The sequence below is a fragment of the Choloepus didactylus genome, chromosome 12 (genome assembly GCF_015220235.1).
Source record: "Choloepus didactylus isolate mChoDid1 chromosome 12, mChoDid1.pri, whole genome shotgun sequence".
NCBI lineage: Eukaryota > Metazoa > Chordata > Mammalia > Pilosa > Megalonychidae > Choloepus > Choloepus didactylus.
In genome coordinates, this window is record NC_051318.1 from 61539176 (window position 1) to 61555290 (window position 16115).

The following is a 16115-nucleotide window of genomic DNA, read 5'->3' on the forward strand; positions in this document are numbered from 1 at the left end:
CTTTCTTTTTTTTTTTTTTTTTTGCTAGTGATCACACCATGATATAAATGGAAATTTCAAGTAAAATGCTAAGGTAAATTGAATTCTTGAAGAGAAGAAATTTAATTTTCATATTACTTTCCTTCCTGATTTTCCCACTACAGAGGTCCCATGCCCTAATGTATGTTGGGTAAAGTCATCCTCTCTCCTTCCCAATGTTCATGTCAACCCATAAAACAGACATCTGCTTTCTCAGAAATACTGGAAGAAGCAATTACCCCTTCTCTGTGCTCTGCTCACTCTCTCCTCCCTATAGGAGGAAGAGTGACAAAGACTTACATTAAAAGTTGCCACTCACTCATGGCCCTTCTCCTTAATCCTTCTTTGACCTGTCTTTTGAAGCCTCCTGCCCAAGGCCACATGATGCATTCTTCTCTCCTAAGTCAAGGCTATGAAGAGGTAAGTTTCAGGAATAATTATGAAATTTTAAAATATGGAATTTGTTTATGCCTTAATATCACATATGGACAGCAACTTCTGACTCAGCCTCTCCTTCTTCACCACGGCATACATGAAGATGTTGAAAACAGTGAAACTGGCAATCCAATGCTAAAATCTGGGGGAGGATTTCCATCAACTACCATATAGCTAAACTGTGAATCACAATATAAAGACCAAAGCCTATTTGTAGCTTGAAATGAGTGGTCATGGCCTGCATCTTAGCTAAGAGACCCAAAATCTGCATATCTGACGAGTACAGATTGGAAGGGCCACCCCGCTGGCTGTGCCTGCCTCCTAAGGCATCTCCAATGTACCCTTCCCACATGCATAAATTTCTTTCCAAACCTATTCTAAGATTCCCAGAAACTACAAGGCAGGTGTGGGTGGAGGGGAAGGATCAGTGGTGACACACGGCATGGTGGGAAGTATAGTTCCAATTACTTATATATTCTGGGGAAGGGTACAGACAGAAAATGACCTGGAGATGGCTTCTCATGATCTCCTTCAGTTCATCTCACTGGGAAAATCAGCAAAAACAGCAGAGTCATTTAGTTCAAGGTTATCAGACACTGGAAACTGGGCTAGATACTGAATCCATGAGGGGCCCCCAAATGAATATCTGAGAAGGGCAATCCACCAACACCAATATGCACACAATCTGGGAAAAGGCATGTCCACATCGATCTCCAATTGTCAATTTCCAGGCCCCATTTGACACAATAGGTTCTTCCTTCCTTGGAAGAGAATTTTAACTTGGTTTCTAGGACACCAGAGTCTTGATTCTTCTCCTGCATCATGGCACGGAACACTTTTCTGCATCTCTGACCTCTAACATTAGAGGACCAAAGGACTCAGTCCAAGGACAGCTTTTCTTCTTTAGTTACGGTCAGGCCCAGCTGATGGCCTCCTTTTTCTTGGCTTAAATTCCATCTGTACTTGGAGAACTCTACATTTCTCTCTCTAGCCTGGACATCTCCCTTGAATTCCAGACTGACATAGCCAGCTGCCAACTCGACACCTGCATTTGGATATCTAATAGACCTTAAAACATCTAAAAACCAAACCCCTACTCTCCCTGCCACCCACTAGTCTGAATGTGCTCTACCCGTAACCTCCTCCATTTCAGAAAATGGCAATTCCATTTTTTCAGCTCCACTACCCATTGCCGTGGAGTCGTCTTTGACTCTTCCTTTATCTCATGCAATATCTAATTCATCATCAAATTCTGTCAGCCTCTAAATAAGCTGCCAGTTCATTTCACTTCTCTGTTCAAACCCCTCCAAAATGTCTTCCAGTCCATTCAGAGTAGGAGCCAAAGTCCAGTAATGGCCTGCTGACCCTCCCCTCCCCTTGTCTCCTACCACTCTCCCTCACTCCTTCCATTCTATCACACAGTTGCTTCTTGAACACACCAAGTATTCTCCTGCCTCAACACTTTCGCACTTGCTATTCCCTGTGTCTGGATAGTTTTCTCTCTAATATCTGTATGGATTGTTTCCCTATTGCTTCAGGCTTTGGCTCAGATGTCATCAGAGAAGTTGTCCCTGACCACTCGTATAAGAAAGCATCACCATGAATGCATAACTATATGATCGTACTGTGAACAGTTGATTGTATACCATGGATGATTGTATGGTATGTGAATATATTTCAATAAAATTGAATTTAATTTAAAAAGAAAGCATCACCAAACCTCTATTTCCGGCACCCACAGATCCTCCTGACCCTGGTTGTTTGTTCTCCATTGCCCTTATCACTGCACACATGATCTATTTTCATGTATTTGGAGTAAGGTACTAAGAATTATATTTTGTATGCTTTGGAATATTTGATACAGTTCCCTCAATAAACACATATTACTTTATAATCAGAAATAAATTAGTTCTAAAAAATTAAAACTGGAACTAAATTTTAATTTGCTCCCATATGACTTCCTAATTAAGCATTTCCAATCTATTTCAAGACAGTTCTCATATCCTAGAATTATAACACTTCACCTTCACTATTTTAAAAGATTCAAAAGTTTATATTTTTGCTCAAATTATGCTAAAGTTTTACAATTTGGCATTCCCAGTCCAGATTTCTCAACCACATCAGAGTACATTTTTGTTCTCCAGATTTTCCAAACTTGTCCACCACTCACCTCACCTCTTACCTATAAAAAAGGTAACTGTATGCAAAAACACAACTTCCCATAAAAAATAGCGTTCCTCACACTTTTTCAGTAAAAACAATATTCAGATTCTGGTGGTAGTTACACATGTGTCAAAACTTGTCAAACTGTATGATTTGAATTTGTGTAGTTTCTCATATGTCAAATATACCTTAGTAAAGATGCTAAATAAAATACAATATCAAGAAAGGCCATAGAATTATATATGACTAGAAGACCTGAAAAGTTGACACATGCAACCCAAAAAGAAAACAAACACTCCTTAAATGCATCAGCGAGTTTATTTACAAATGCAGTTGAACAGAAGGCTCACTGGTTTCTGGAGAAAACCTTCTGGTATGCGAAACATGGCTATTTTTCATTGGTGAAAAAAAGCAGCTTTCTCTTGGGAACTGCTTAGCAACAATTCTGGTAAAGAAAATAGAGCTCCTCTCATCAAGCAAATAAAATGTTTTATAGGCTAATTTTTTTTAAATCATAATATTATATAGATGAATAAAAGGATACAAAAGGCAAATTTGGGAATGGATTTTACTTAAATTTTCCATATGGTTCTGCATTTAGTATACATTACAAATAAACAGAGCAAATGCAATTATATATTTATATTAACTATTTCAAATAATGTTTAAGAACCTTTTTTTTAAAAAAAGAATAAAATACCCTCTTCAAAACACCACTAGAAAGTCAAACTAGTTCATTATCAGCCTCAAAAATATTTTGAACTTATTCTTTCTCTTGTGCTTCTAATATGCTGAATTCAAAAAGTAAATACTGTACTTTTTCCCACACATAATTACCTTCTTATAAATAAACAACAACAAAAATACAGGTTCTATCAGGAATACAATGCTCCTATGCAATCTAAAGAGGCAAAAAAAAAAAGTTATTGTTTTAAAAAAAATGAGAGCAAAAAAGACATACAACATACATTCATAGATCTACATCAGCAGCAACCACCTCTTCTTCTATCTGCAACAGTGCTTTCGTATGCGGGTTTACATCACATGGCGGTTGGCTGTCCAGCTGATCAGGCAAGGAGAGAAGAAAGAAAAATGCTTAGATTCAATAACACTTGGATATTGTCCCCTGGGATAAACAGCAATAACCACTCAGAGAATGGCTCAGTGAGGTAGAAAGAGTTACCTTGTCACTCACTCTTAGGATAAAAACTAGGCAAACCACAGCCTCTGGGCTCTAGAATACATTTGCCCAAAAAAAAAAAAAAAAAAAAAAGGAAAATGTAATTGCTGATATAGAAATAAATTACACTCAACTCTCTATTATTTGTATTGGAGGGGAGAAAAGGAGAAAAGGCATGGGCAATTTTTCAATGATGATTCCAAAAATCAATTATATTTGGCTTTAGAATTTGATTAGAGAAAGAAAAGTGCACACACATACACATATTCTCCCCATTACATGGCCCCAGCCTTGAGATTCTCTAGTCTCAATATCAGCATCCAGGAGAAGACTGGACAGCTGGTATAAAAAGGCTCAGAACCCGTGGACAGATAAAAGAGAGTTGACTGGGCATAAGCCATTTTCAAAGCACTCTTCACATAAAGGGCCATATAAATACCTCAGAGTTCAAAAGCAAATTGTTTTGTTGATACCACTTGTAATACCCTTTCACAATAAGGAAGAAACACATGTTACCAGCATCAAGTCCAAATTATAAACAGCAACAACTGTTGTCTTTATGTAGCTATAAACAATATGCAATCTAATTACACTATCCTATATTTTATAACACACTTTTACAAAAACAGACACAAAGTAGCATTTGAACTTCTAGAAAAACTCAATTTTCTAATAATGAAACTGAAACACCAAATAATCAGAATTAACGCTCTTTTAAAATATCATATATATTAATATGATTATATATTAATATAAAGCATAAACTGCTTATTTTTATCAATTTTTAAGTATGGTTTTTAATGTCTTTCTAAATCACACAATCAAAGCCCACTGTTAAATGACAGAAATAAGCTGAAGGTAATGAAGAGAGACCAATTCTTAGCCAAGAAACAGCTTATAGTGTGCACAGAAGATCGATTTTAATTGTTTTCTTGGTGTTTTGCTTTGTTTATTTTATTCTCAAATCGTTAGCGGTTTCTTCAGATGGCACAAGAAACTGTCCTGGCTCTCAGGTTCTTGTACCTCTCTGATTCCTTAGCCCTAAACCCGCCTTTGTTTGGCTGGAATCCTATGCAGTGACCTCCTCACCGTACATCCTCTTTGAAGGAGAGATTAAGATTCCTATAAACTGGGATTCTAAAGCAGGGAACTTGAGGGAGAGACAGCTGTGGGTTCAAGGAGATGCATGGGAACCCGTGGTTTCCTTAAGAGACATGAAATTTTCTCTTTGATTTGCTCTCTTACATTTGAATCTGAGATAGCAGTCGTTGCAGTACAGTTGGTTGTTTCTGATTCTGACTTCGGCTCCTGAGGAAGCGCCCCCGAGGACACACTCACAGGCCACACACTGGGGGACGAAAAGAGAACATCCACAATCAGTTCAAGAAAGCTTGTGGGGAGGAGTGGAGAGGAGCAGAAATGCAGCTTCTAAGCAACTAGACACCATTCAAGAGGGGAAAAAAAAAAAAAAAAAGCCAAAGGATGATTAGTAGATTAAAAAATGGCGCCTTGCCAGAAGAGTCATTATTTAAGGACTTCATAAAGCCAATATCAAGAGCTAAGATGATCATTCTAAAGGAAAATGATTCACTGATCAGCTTAAAGAAATTGGTCTTCATCTCCCTGAGGGGACTGAAGGTGGGAAGGCACCACATGAAAGGGCTGGAGGACGTGCAGGAGCCTGGGATTCTGGCAGCCACCCCAGGGTGCTCTCCAGCCTCCACACTGCACTAGCTTGGCAAGTGTTCCCACATGGCGCCTTCACTTCAAGGTTGCATATTTTGATTCCACGTGCTCAAACACTAATTATTTTGACTCATTCTGCTCTGCTGAGGGACAATTAATTCAAGCCAGCAATGTACAGGCTCAAACAAGCTGTAGTCTGCAGATTCCAGGAACAACAGCCAGAATCCTTCTCTGGCCAAATACAAGTTCAAGAATGAAATAGATGTATTTCTAAAAACAGATACTGCATAACAAAGCAGTTACAGTGTCAGTTCTTTTTATGCACAAACACCCATCAGGTGTAAATGGGCTATGTAATTGTAAAAATATTTACAATGATTTTCCTTATATATTCTGCCTTTTCAAAGCTATACTGTCAGACACTGTCTAACTGCATGCTCCTATGCTGTTAATAACATCGGTAAATTATAATTGAAGTATGTCTACCACAGCATGTTAAAGAAAGCACTGTTATACTGTAAATTGTTCTCATAGAATCTAACAGATTGGAGATAGAAGTGCATAGTGTTTTCAGATTAACTTTTTAAAACTAGGCTCAAGCTTTGAGAACTAGCAGGCAATTTGCAATTTAAAGCACAGCGCAGACCGATGAATGTAGCACCTAGCTTGTTAGTGGTGCGCCCACACCCAGAGCTCACAGAAGCCATGCGCTCTCCAAGCAAAGCTTTGCCAGCCGCAATCTGTTTCTCTCGGGCTCACCTTAAAACAATGTAAATGATAACAAAGACCCAGGGACTCGATGATCATGGCGGCTCCTTTGCCCAGAATGTTATTACAGTAGGAGCACACACGCTTCCCACTGACTGACCTAGATGCAGAATAAGAATGGAATGGAGGCTTTCATTTGTGCAGCTTACGGTTATGATTTAACATAATGCTTTGGCATTCACAGTATTAATTTAAGAACGATTCTATACATCTGTGGGAGAAAAATTTTCACAAGCCAACCAAAGTATGCCTTGAATGTACTGTAACCTTGAAGGATCCTATGTCGATTGAGACTCTTGACACCTGTTCACCTACATGTACAATTCTGATGCCATGAGTTCATTCTGCACTTCATGATGCTATCCTCGGATCACATCTTTACTCCACAGTAGTATCTGCCCACAGCCCCTCTCCCCGTACTCGAATCCATCCTACATCTTCTTGCCGGTTAAACGTGCTGGTGCACAACTCTAATCACATCATTCCACTCGTCAGAACCTGAAAAGAGCAGTCTCACTTCCTTTATGAAGCATTGCAAGTCTTTTCTATAAATTACAATCTCAACTTTATTTTTCATCCTGTTTCTGATTTACCGAGTTTTCTGGTTTAAAAAAGATATCGCTGCTTTCCTGACTCTGTGCCTCTGGCTTTCAGGATTGCCTCTGTCAAGAATGGGAAGAAAACCACCTGACAGCTACCATTTAGAAAGGTAAGGAGTGTTTCTACTTTAATTTTGTATATACATCTTATCTCTTTCCCCAAGTGGTGGGCAATGGCCACTTCTCACTGATCTTTGCATCTCCACAGTCCTAGCATGATGGGTCAGTTGCATAGAACAGTGCTTAGCTGTTGAGTGTCTGGTGTTAGAGGAACACCTCCTTGACTGAGACTCTCAGAGCAGAAAAACCCAGGGCCTGTCTTCTATCTGCTGTCCTAGAGTGGAGCTCTCAGCCAAGTAAATAGATACTCTCCTTCACCTTCCCTCTACCCCATGGCCCTCATCTCCCCCTAAATTTACCATAAATCCTTATTCCTCCCATTTAAACTCCCTGATAAATATTTTGTAGAACCAGGAACATGTAACATTTTGGATTGGCATAAAATATGTTTTCTTACTAAAGTCCCTTATTTGATAGCTAAAAAAACCCAAGTACATCAATGCTTACAGCAGCCTAATTCATAATAGCCAATAAGGAGAGGCAACCCAAGTGTCCATCAATGGATGAATGGATAAACAAATGTGGTATATACATAGAGTGGAGTGTTACTCAGCCATAAAGAGGAATGAAGACCTGGATGAACCCTGAAGCTGTCATGTTGAGTGAAATAAGTCAGATGCAAAAAGACGTTGTATCATTCCACTTACATGAAATATCTAGAATAAGCAATTTCATAAAGACAGAAAACAGAGATTACTAGGAATTAGGAGGAAGGGGAAATGGGGAGTTATTGCTTAATGGGTACAGCATTTCTGTTCTAGGTGATGAAAAAGTTTTGGTAATGGATGATGGAGATGGTAGTACAATATTGGGAATGTAATTAGCGCCACTAAATGGTACACTTAAAAATTGTTAAAATGGCAAATTTTATGTTATACATATTTTACCACAACACAAAAAGAAGAAATAGGAATCTGTGGCCAAAAAAAAAAAAAAAAAAAAACATATATACACACACACATATATCTACATATATATACACATATATACACATATACATACATATATATATATATATTTATATATATATTTATATTTATATTTATATATATATATTCATTCCAGTATTAAACACTTTTCATTTATGATGAAAAGTAGCATATGCTAGTAGAACTCAGTTCTGGTGACAATGGAAAGATTGCTGTATGCAGTTAGTTGATGCATAACTTCTTTGTGGGGAAGTTACACAAATCTAAAATTCTTTGTAACATTTTGACATCTGCACCTTACTCCATATCAAAAGGCACATTTCTAGTCAAGAACTATCATCATAACTCTGCTATGGTTTCAGGAGCCCGTTGCATGCAGAAGTAGTTGATGCAGAATGAACAAAATGTTGTCAAACCAGAGAAGAGATGAGCAATGATTCTGGAAATCAAAAACACAGAAGGCAAGGTCCTGTCTACTTAATTTTTATCCAGCTTGTTAAAATTTCCACAGACTGTGGGGTTTTGTTATAATGTTGTCCTTTTATACTCAGTTCCTATTAAATGAGTTTGTATAACAGTCTCATTAAAATATTCAAACATTTTACAATACTGCTTTTACTTATAAATTTGAAAAGCATTCATGATCTACTGTATACTTGTATGGTTCCACACTGAGGATTACTCATACACATCTACATCTGAAACAATGACCACAAGTACAAGCAAACGAGGCAGTGGCATTAAAGTAGATGATCTGAAGGTCTACGGTAGCTTCACGGACATGCAAAAATGCTATTGGGGAGCATGGAAAGTATTAAGGAGGCCTTCTTAATTGGTTTGATAAAAGAACACTTGACGTGACACATTTAAAAGGGCCTGTTCTTTTTCACTGGAAAGCTTGGACAAGATTATGGGGAAATATTAGGGAAAAACACCCATAAGACTAAGAGAAGAAAAAGAGAGCCCATGCAGGGCCTCACCTGCTGCGCAGCTGGGACCCTGACGGCGACGCAGACGGGGAATGGTTGCGCGACGTGGTGGACGAGCCAGAGGCGGTGGTACTCACAGACCCCAACGACGGAGGCGGCAGGCTGGAGGATGGGTTGCGCATGTAGGCGCGGTTCGAGGTGGACACCGGCTGAGGTGGTGGGCGACTGAAGTCTTGCACAGAGGAAGAAGCATAGAATCCTGTAGGCTGGTTGAGCCAAGGGGATTGTCTCCAAGAAGTGGATCTTGGGGAATCCAGGTTATCTAGAGATTCACCTCTGAAACATATGAAGGATTCATCAAAACAGGTATAACACATTCACCTAGAAATCCATTGAAACATCATTGAAGTCACTAAATGCATTTTAAGTATTTTATTAGTAGGCATTAATCTAAGAAATCTACTGACATATAGAATTACCTTTAACAGGAAAAGTCTCTCTTTTTCATCAGAGGCATATGATGTTTCAAATTTCAATCAAACTTCACTTATTTTTACTTAAATTTATTGGTGCTTAGGTAAAAGAATAAATTCACCAACCAAAGTGGAAAGAAAAAAATACCATGTTCATTCCTTAAATCTTCAATGGTTTAGACATATCAATTTTTAAATCTTTTTTAATCATCAACCAAAAAATATACATTTTTAAAATACCTAGTATGTCAGGGATTGAGCTAGGAGCTTTCACAAAAATATTAAACTTACTTAATCTTCACAATATTTGTTTTGTTTTTTTTTTTTAAAATCTCACAAAGGTTAAGTAACTTGCCCATGGTAAAAGAGTAAGTAGGAAACTGGCTTTCAAACCTTAATCTCTTTGACTCCAAAACAACCTATGCCATGCCTACTGTGCAACTCTCATTCATTCACCATAAATCCTTGATTTAAATAACTTTTGTGTTCACATTATGGAAGGATTCATCAGCCACTTCCTTAAATTGAATGCACACTTTAAGTAGGATATAGCTCACAAACTTATTTAAACCCAACTTTTGGAAAATATTAACAACTTACAGTAATACCTATCTACAAAAATAAACTGAAATTGTGTTTTACTCCTACATGGGCTGTTTTGTTGTTACTGCTTTTTAAAATTTGTTTAACTCAAGATAGAAAATATGTTTTTTTCCTTTGTAAAAGTATACAAATAGTATGCAATCATGGTAAGAAAAATTCAAGCAATATAGAAGAAATCTGAAGGAGAGATCAGGGTTCCACCTCACTTGCTTTCTCATCTGCCCTAATCCCCAGAGGTAACCACTGCTAGCTGTGTATCTTTCTGGACCTTTTCTCATGCATAGAGGCACATATTTATAGATAGATACAAATCAGCCAATGTAAGTAGAGCCATGTCTATATGAATACGAAATATATTGTTTAACATTCTTAAATGGGATTGTTCTACAACACATATTCCTCTGTAACTTGCCTTTTCCCACTTAATACATATTATTTTGGACCAACTTTCATGTCAATCCATGTGATAGAGATTGTACTTTGGTGATACCCAATGAACCATACCTTCTGCTATTCATGCCCTTGTGTAGCCCCCTCCCACTGACTCGGAGCTTGGCCAGTGAAACTTTGGTCAATGGGACATCAGGAAGCGTGTTGCAAATGGAGATTTGATAAGCACTTGCATATTGTGGCTTGTGCTCTTTGAAGGCTTTCTCTTTGAATCGAGGTGCCATGTAATGAGGTAGTCCAAGCAGCTATTTGGAGAACAGAGGCTCCCAGCCAATAGCTCCCAATGAAGCCTCTATGTAGATCAGGGATCGAATTACAGCCATGGCCCATTTTTGTACAGCCAGTAGGCTAAGACTGGTTTTTACATTCAAAATGTTATTTACAAAATTGAAGAACATGGGACAGAGACCTATGTGGCCCACAAAGCCTAAATTATTTACTCTCTGGTCCTTTACATAAAAAAAGTTTGCCAACCTCTGCTCTAGGTGACTACAGCTGCCCACATGCCCCAGTCAACACTAGGCAGAGGGAAGAACCATTCAGTCAAGCCTCAGAACTGTGAGAGAGAACAAATTGTTGTTTACACCACTAAGTGGTGTGCTATGCAGCAATATATCTCTTTCATATATTGAAACATAGTATATAGTACTCCATCTTATTGGCATGCCACCATTTATTTAAACAGTACTCAAGCACTCTCTCAATAGTAGACATTGAGATTTTTAAGTTTTTTTTCCTTTTGCTATTACCAACATTTCAGTAAACATCCTTGGATATATATTTGCATACTTGTCCAAATATATCCAGAAGAAAAATTGAGTTGATCACAGGGTACAGGCATATAAGCTTTTGCTAAAATATACACCAAAAAACTGTCTACCCAACTGGGAACGTGAATTCCTATTTCCTCATACAATTGTCTGTATTAGATTTAATCAATCTTTTAACTATCTATAAACCCAATAAGCAATAGAGATGTATCATTACTGTTTTACAAGTAGTGTTGGGCACCTTTTTTATGTTTACTGGCTTTCTGTATTTCTTTTTTCTATAAACTGCCTGTTCATATAATTTGTCTGTTTCTATATAGTTCGGTTTATTTACCAATTTATGAAAGTTATCTGCATATTGAGATTAGTCCTTTGTCTGTAATGTGTTGCAAATAATATTTCCCTATTTTGTTTTTGTCAGCTAGGGAAATACTGAACCAGAGCAGCTGCAACATTCATTTACCCAAGCTACATCTTTTTAAATGTTCACCCACTGTGAACATTTAATAAAATCTTGTGGGGGCAGACGTATTAGTGTTGATTAGGGTGGAACCTATTGATTGAGTGTTTCCATGGAAAAGTGACTCAATCAACTGTGGGCAGGACCTTTGATTGGATAATTTCCATGGAAGTGTTACCCTACCCATTCAGGGTGGGTCTTAATTAAATCACTGGAGCCATGTAAAAGAGCTGACAAACAGAAGGAATCAGTGCAGCTACAGCCAAGAGAGACATTTTGGAAGCAGCCATTGAAAGCAGACTTTTGCTGAAACTTGGATACACTTGGAGATACAGACAGAAGGACATTTGGAAATGCTAAGCTAAGAGATGATGCCCAGAGTTTGCCATGGAGAAGCTAAGAGAGGATCCCCAGATGCTTAGAGAGAAACACCCTGGGACAAAGAAGCAAGGATGCACAGGAGTTAAGACAGGAGTGAAGACATTTCGGAGAATGCCATTTTGAAACACAACCTGGGAGCAAGCAGACGCCAGCCTCATGCCTTCCCAGCTAACAGGTTTTCCAGATTCCATCATTGTTCTTCAGTGACGGTACCCTATTGTTGATGCCTTAGTGTGGACACTTTCATGGCCTTAAGACTGTAACTTTGTAACCAAATGCACTCCCTTTATAAAAGCCAATCCGTTTCTGTGTTTTGCAAAACAGAAGCATTAGCAAACCGGAACACCCACTCATCTCCAATTAATATATATGTCCATATTTATCTTCATAAAGCTAGAAAAATTACCATCATGATTCCAGTCTAGCCATTATCTCATTATAAACAAAACCAAAGAGAGGTTTAATTTTTTTTTTTTTAATGTTCAGCAGCCAGAAAACTCCAAGAGCAGCATAAGTTATTTGAGTGTCTGATAACCTTCAGAGTTCAATATCCAGCTTTGCAACTGATTAGCCATGTGGTTTTGGGTTCTTCCTGCTTGACCTACAGTTTCCTAATATGGAAAAACAGAATTACTGTCCCTGCCTCAAAACATTTTCCTAGATTAAGTGAGATGAGGTACACAAAACAACTGGCACAGACCCGGCACATAATAAGTACTCGATGACGTTTGCTCTACTTCCTTTTCTCCACTAAACCTGGTGAGTAGGAGAAGAAAATTACAGTGACAGCTCTTCTGACCAAAATACCTAGGATGTCTAGAAATGACACATGTGCCAAACAATAAAGAACAGGAAATAACCACCAAGATGTCTTGTACCTTCTCATAATTCCAGGAACATAAATCGGTTCTTTATTCACACTGGAGCTGCGCTGTCGAATCCAGCTGTTGTCGTTGTGAAGGGAGGTTCTCTTCCTCATTTCCTGAAGGATTTGTTGTCTCTCCAGCTCAGCTTCTGATGGTACTTGTTCCTTCTTGGAGCTCCTCTGTGAAGTGGTAGTACTCCCAATTCGGTCCAAATATTTATTGCTTCCTAAATTAAAAATCATATCAAAAGCTTCAGGATTAGCACATTAAAAAGAATGATCATGGATAAATCTCCAATTACAGTGCTGTCCAAAAAATGTGACATCATGCATCTATGCTAATGCTATTAATTCTCACTGAGGTGCTGCATGAGAACATAAATCAATAGTCTCCTCTTTCCAGAAATTCCAATTGCACACCCAGATTACACCACAAAGTGAATTCAGGAATACTAAGGAGGCTGCCTAAAAAGAAAACAGTCAATATTGATTTTAGCAATATTAAGTTACAAAATGCTGCTCTAGAAATAGTTTTTCTTCTACTCCTTCCTTCCTTCTTAAATCAAATCAATCAAGTACATGCTTATCAAATCTTGCTATGACAACTCTGCAAGGGAACAGGGAGTTGCCTTCCTTTAAATAATTTATACTCCCCCTGGAAAGAGAGAGAAAATGTGCATGCATATATCTCCAGCTTTCATGACTCAGGAGTTCACAGCATAAATCACAGAATAAATCATAGCAAATTGTAGGCATGAAAGCATATTCAAGCCACTGAAACGGCTTTTGCGAACTTGAAAAATATCCGTTTAATCCAAATAATAACCCATGAATATTATCAGCCTTGTTTCTCTTTTAAAAAACTGACAAAACTATAATTTAGGTGTTGAATTTATTAATGACAAGACAGGTATTACCCTGAGAACTCTGTCTCATTGGATTTACTGATTAATGTCTGATTTGGGTAGAACACCCATAACTTTGAAGTCTCATCCCCACTTAATCTGGATTAGGAAATTCATCCAAGGATTTATTTTCTCTCAGCCTCCATATCCACAGCTATTGTCATTCTTTCAAAGTTCACCCTAGTACACCTTCCAGGAAGCAATGAGCAAAGCTACCCAAAGGCTTCTTACACACACCTATGTGTGTACACACTGTTTATCAATTTGGTAAGATTTTAAATAAAACATTTTCTATTTTAAAAATGCCTTAGTGGCATAACCACATTAATCAATACAAATAACTTAATAGCTTCCAAATTTAAGGAAGCATTGTACTTGGTACTATTATAAATCCATCAGTCAATCCACAGGGCCTGCTATTCAGGAATTTACAATCTAGTTAGCAAAAGAGAGGAAGCACACGTTAAAAATAAACAGATCAATAATACAAGCCACAAATATTTACAAGACAATTCATAGATACACAATTTCCATTACTAACAGACCATGTATTTAAGTTCAGAAGTGAATAAGATCACTGTAGGTTAAAAATATTTCATGGGAGAATGAAGAACTTACACTATACTATTAATGGTGGCTAGGGGAAAGTTCAAAGGAGAAGAAATACAAAATTCAAATAAGGAAAATCAAGACCAGCGCAACCAGATCAAAAAACACCTGAAAAATATTTTAATTATGTAATCTTAATGAAGCTAAAATATCTTGGCCTTAAAAATACTGATCACAGGACAAATAAGCAATTGTTCTGAAGAAGTCTGAAAAAGATCACATTTACCATTTTTATTTGTAGGGTAATCATCCAGTTCAGTAGTGGATCTAGATTTATTCCTGAAAGACAGAATACAACATATTAAATACATGACATTAAGAACATCTTTCCCATATTTTTGAAGGAAAAACACAAAAAAAGATTGCTTTTAAAAAGCAGTTATTTCATTTTCTACATATTTGAGAGCTCTAATTACTTCTGTATCAAGTAATTTTTCATGTTGCACTAATTAGCAGAAAACAGTGACCCCCGAAAACAGAAGAGTTAGATGCTATAAATAAGTGTAAACATATAAAAGCACTTCTCGCATTTGTGCAATGATTAAGGCTACGGTTATTGACCAATTTTTGGACTTTTACTTTGTTCCAGATCTCATCCTACCAGGCTAAACAAAGCACCTGTCATCAGACTAGCTAAAATCAGACCGTCTCACTTTCTCCACCTTGTCCGAGGGTTAAAGTGTCGAACTCTCAGGGATTAGAGTACCACTGACTACTCTGAAACAGCAATTTGTCAAATACTTCCCTAGTGCTTCAAAGAAGTACTGGAGCTTATTGGCATAGCTGCCTGTTGAAAGCGTCTGACTTTGTAACAGTAAAATTTAGGACAATATACCAACAGATGCCAATCACATTCTCACTCTACTAGGCACTGTGAGTGTCAAAAATAATGGCAACAACAATAATAATATGCAATATTAGTATAAATGCAAATGTGTATATACGTATGTATATTTATGTAATACAATAATATATAATGATGTATAATACATAATAATAACATGTCACAGTTGCTAGCAGACAGTAGCATTCATGAATGGTTCCACTTGTATTTACATAGAGGAAAATACTTTTATTTCCAGCTGTCTAGAAACACATCTAATATCTCTAGGACATGCTGTATCATGACTGCCTGGAGGTGTATCACATATTCCAGGATTCTTTAAATTTCCTTTCTCTGCATCCTAATTGTCTTTCCTAAGGTAATTAGCTACATTTTAAAAACTACTACTTTAAATGTGTCAATGAGTAGTTTTTAAAAAGAGAAATAAACATTTAAATGATCTCTAGTTACCCAGAGTGATTCATTATCAATAAAGTCATCTGTCGCTAGATTTTTTTTTTCCTAGCTTATTATCACTCCACTCCTACTTGATTATTCTTGTCCTTAACTAACTACTCTCACTCATATTCAATAATCCTGATTGCCTACAGATATGAGTCTTTATGTATGTCTAGAAAATTAGTCAGAAATTGCAGCTTTTAAAACATAGACGCTAGCCATACACTAAGCTCTATAGACAGACACTTAAGGTCTTTAGTGACTTCATAAACACCAAGTATTTTTTAAATTACTTTAAATAAATTCAACTTTGGGAGAATTTTAAGACATGTATAACTTAAGATATCTGAAATCCTATCTTCATTCCCTAAAACTGACCAGTGTTTCTAACCAACTTGTCTAAGAGAAAGGTCATAGTTCCCATCCAGAAAGGTCACATGTACCTCTTTTGGGGTAAGCTTAAGCCATTACTTATAACCTCCTTAAAATA

At 37.3% G+C, this 16115-nt stretch overlaps 1 protein-coding gene across 6 annotated transcripts in view; it reads right to left on the reverse strand.

Annotated features, from left to right (window-relative positions):
• Positions 1-2915: 2915 nt before the first annotated feature.
• The window catches only part of LMO7 (LIM domain 7), a 254282-nt gene continuing 241082 nt past the window's right edge, over positions 2916-16115 (reverse strand). For all 6 annotated transcript variants that reach the window (XM_037799816.1, XM_037799817.1, XM_037799819.1 and 3 more), the window contains 6 exons: positions 14570-14622; positions 12843-13056; positions 8879-9163; positions 6242-6350; positions 5042-5144; positions 2916-3679 (listed from right to left, as the gene is read on the reverse strand). In XM_037799816.1, coding sequence (XP_037655744.1) covers positions 3657-3679; positions 5042-5144; positions 6242-6350; positions 8879-9163; positions 12843-13056; positions 14570-14622 — 787 coding nt within the window. In that variant the 3' untranslated portion in view covers positions 2916-3656. The remainder of the gene's footprint in view (positions 3680-5041; positions 5145-6241; positions 6351-8878; positions 9164-12842; positions 13057-14569; positions 14623-16115) is intronic.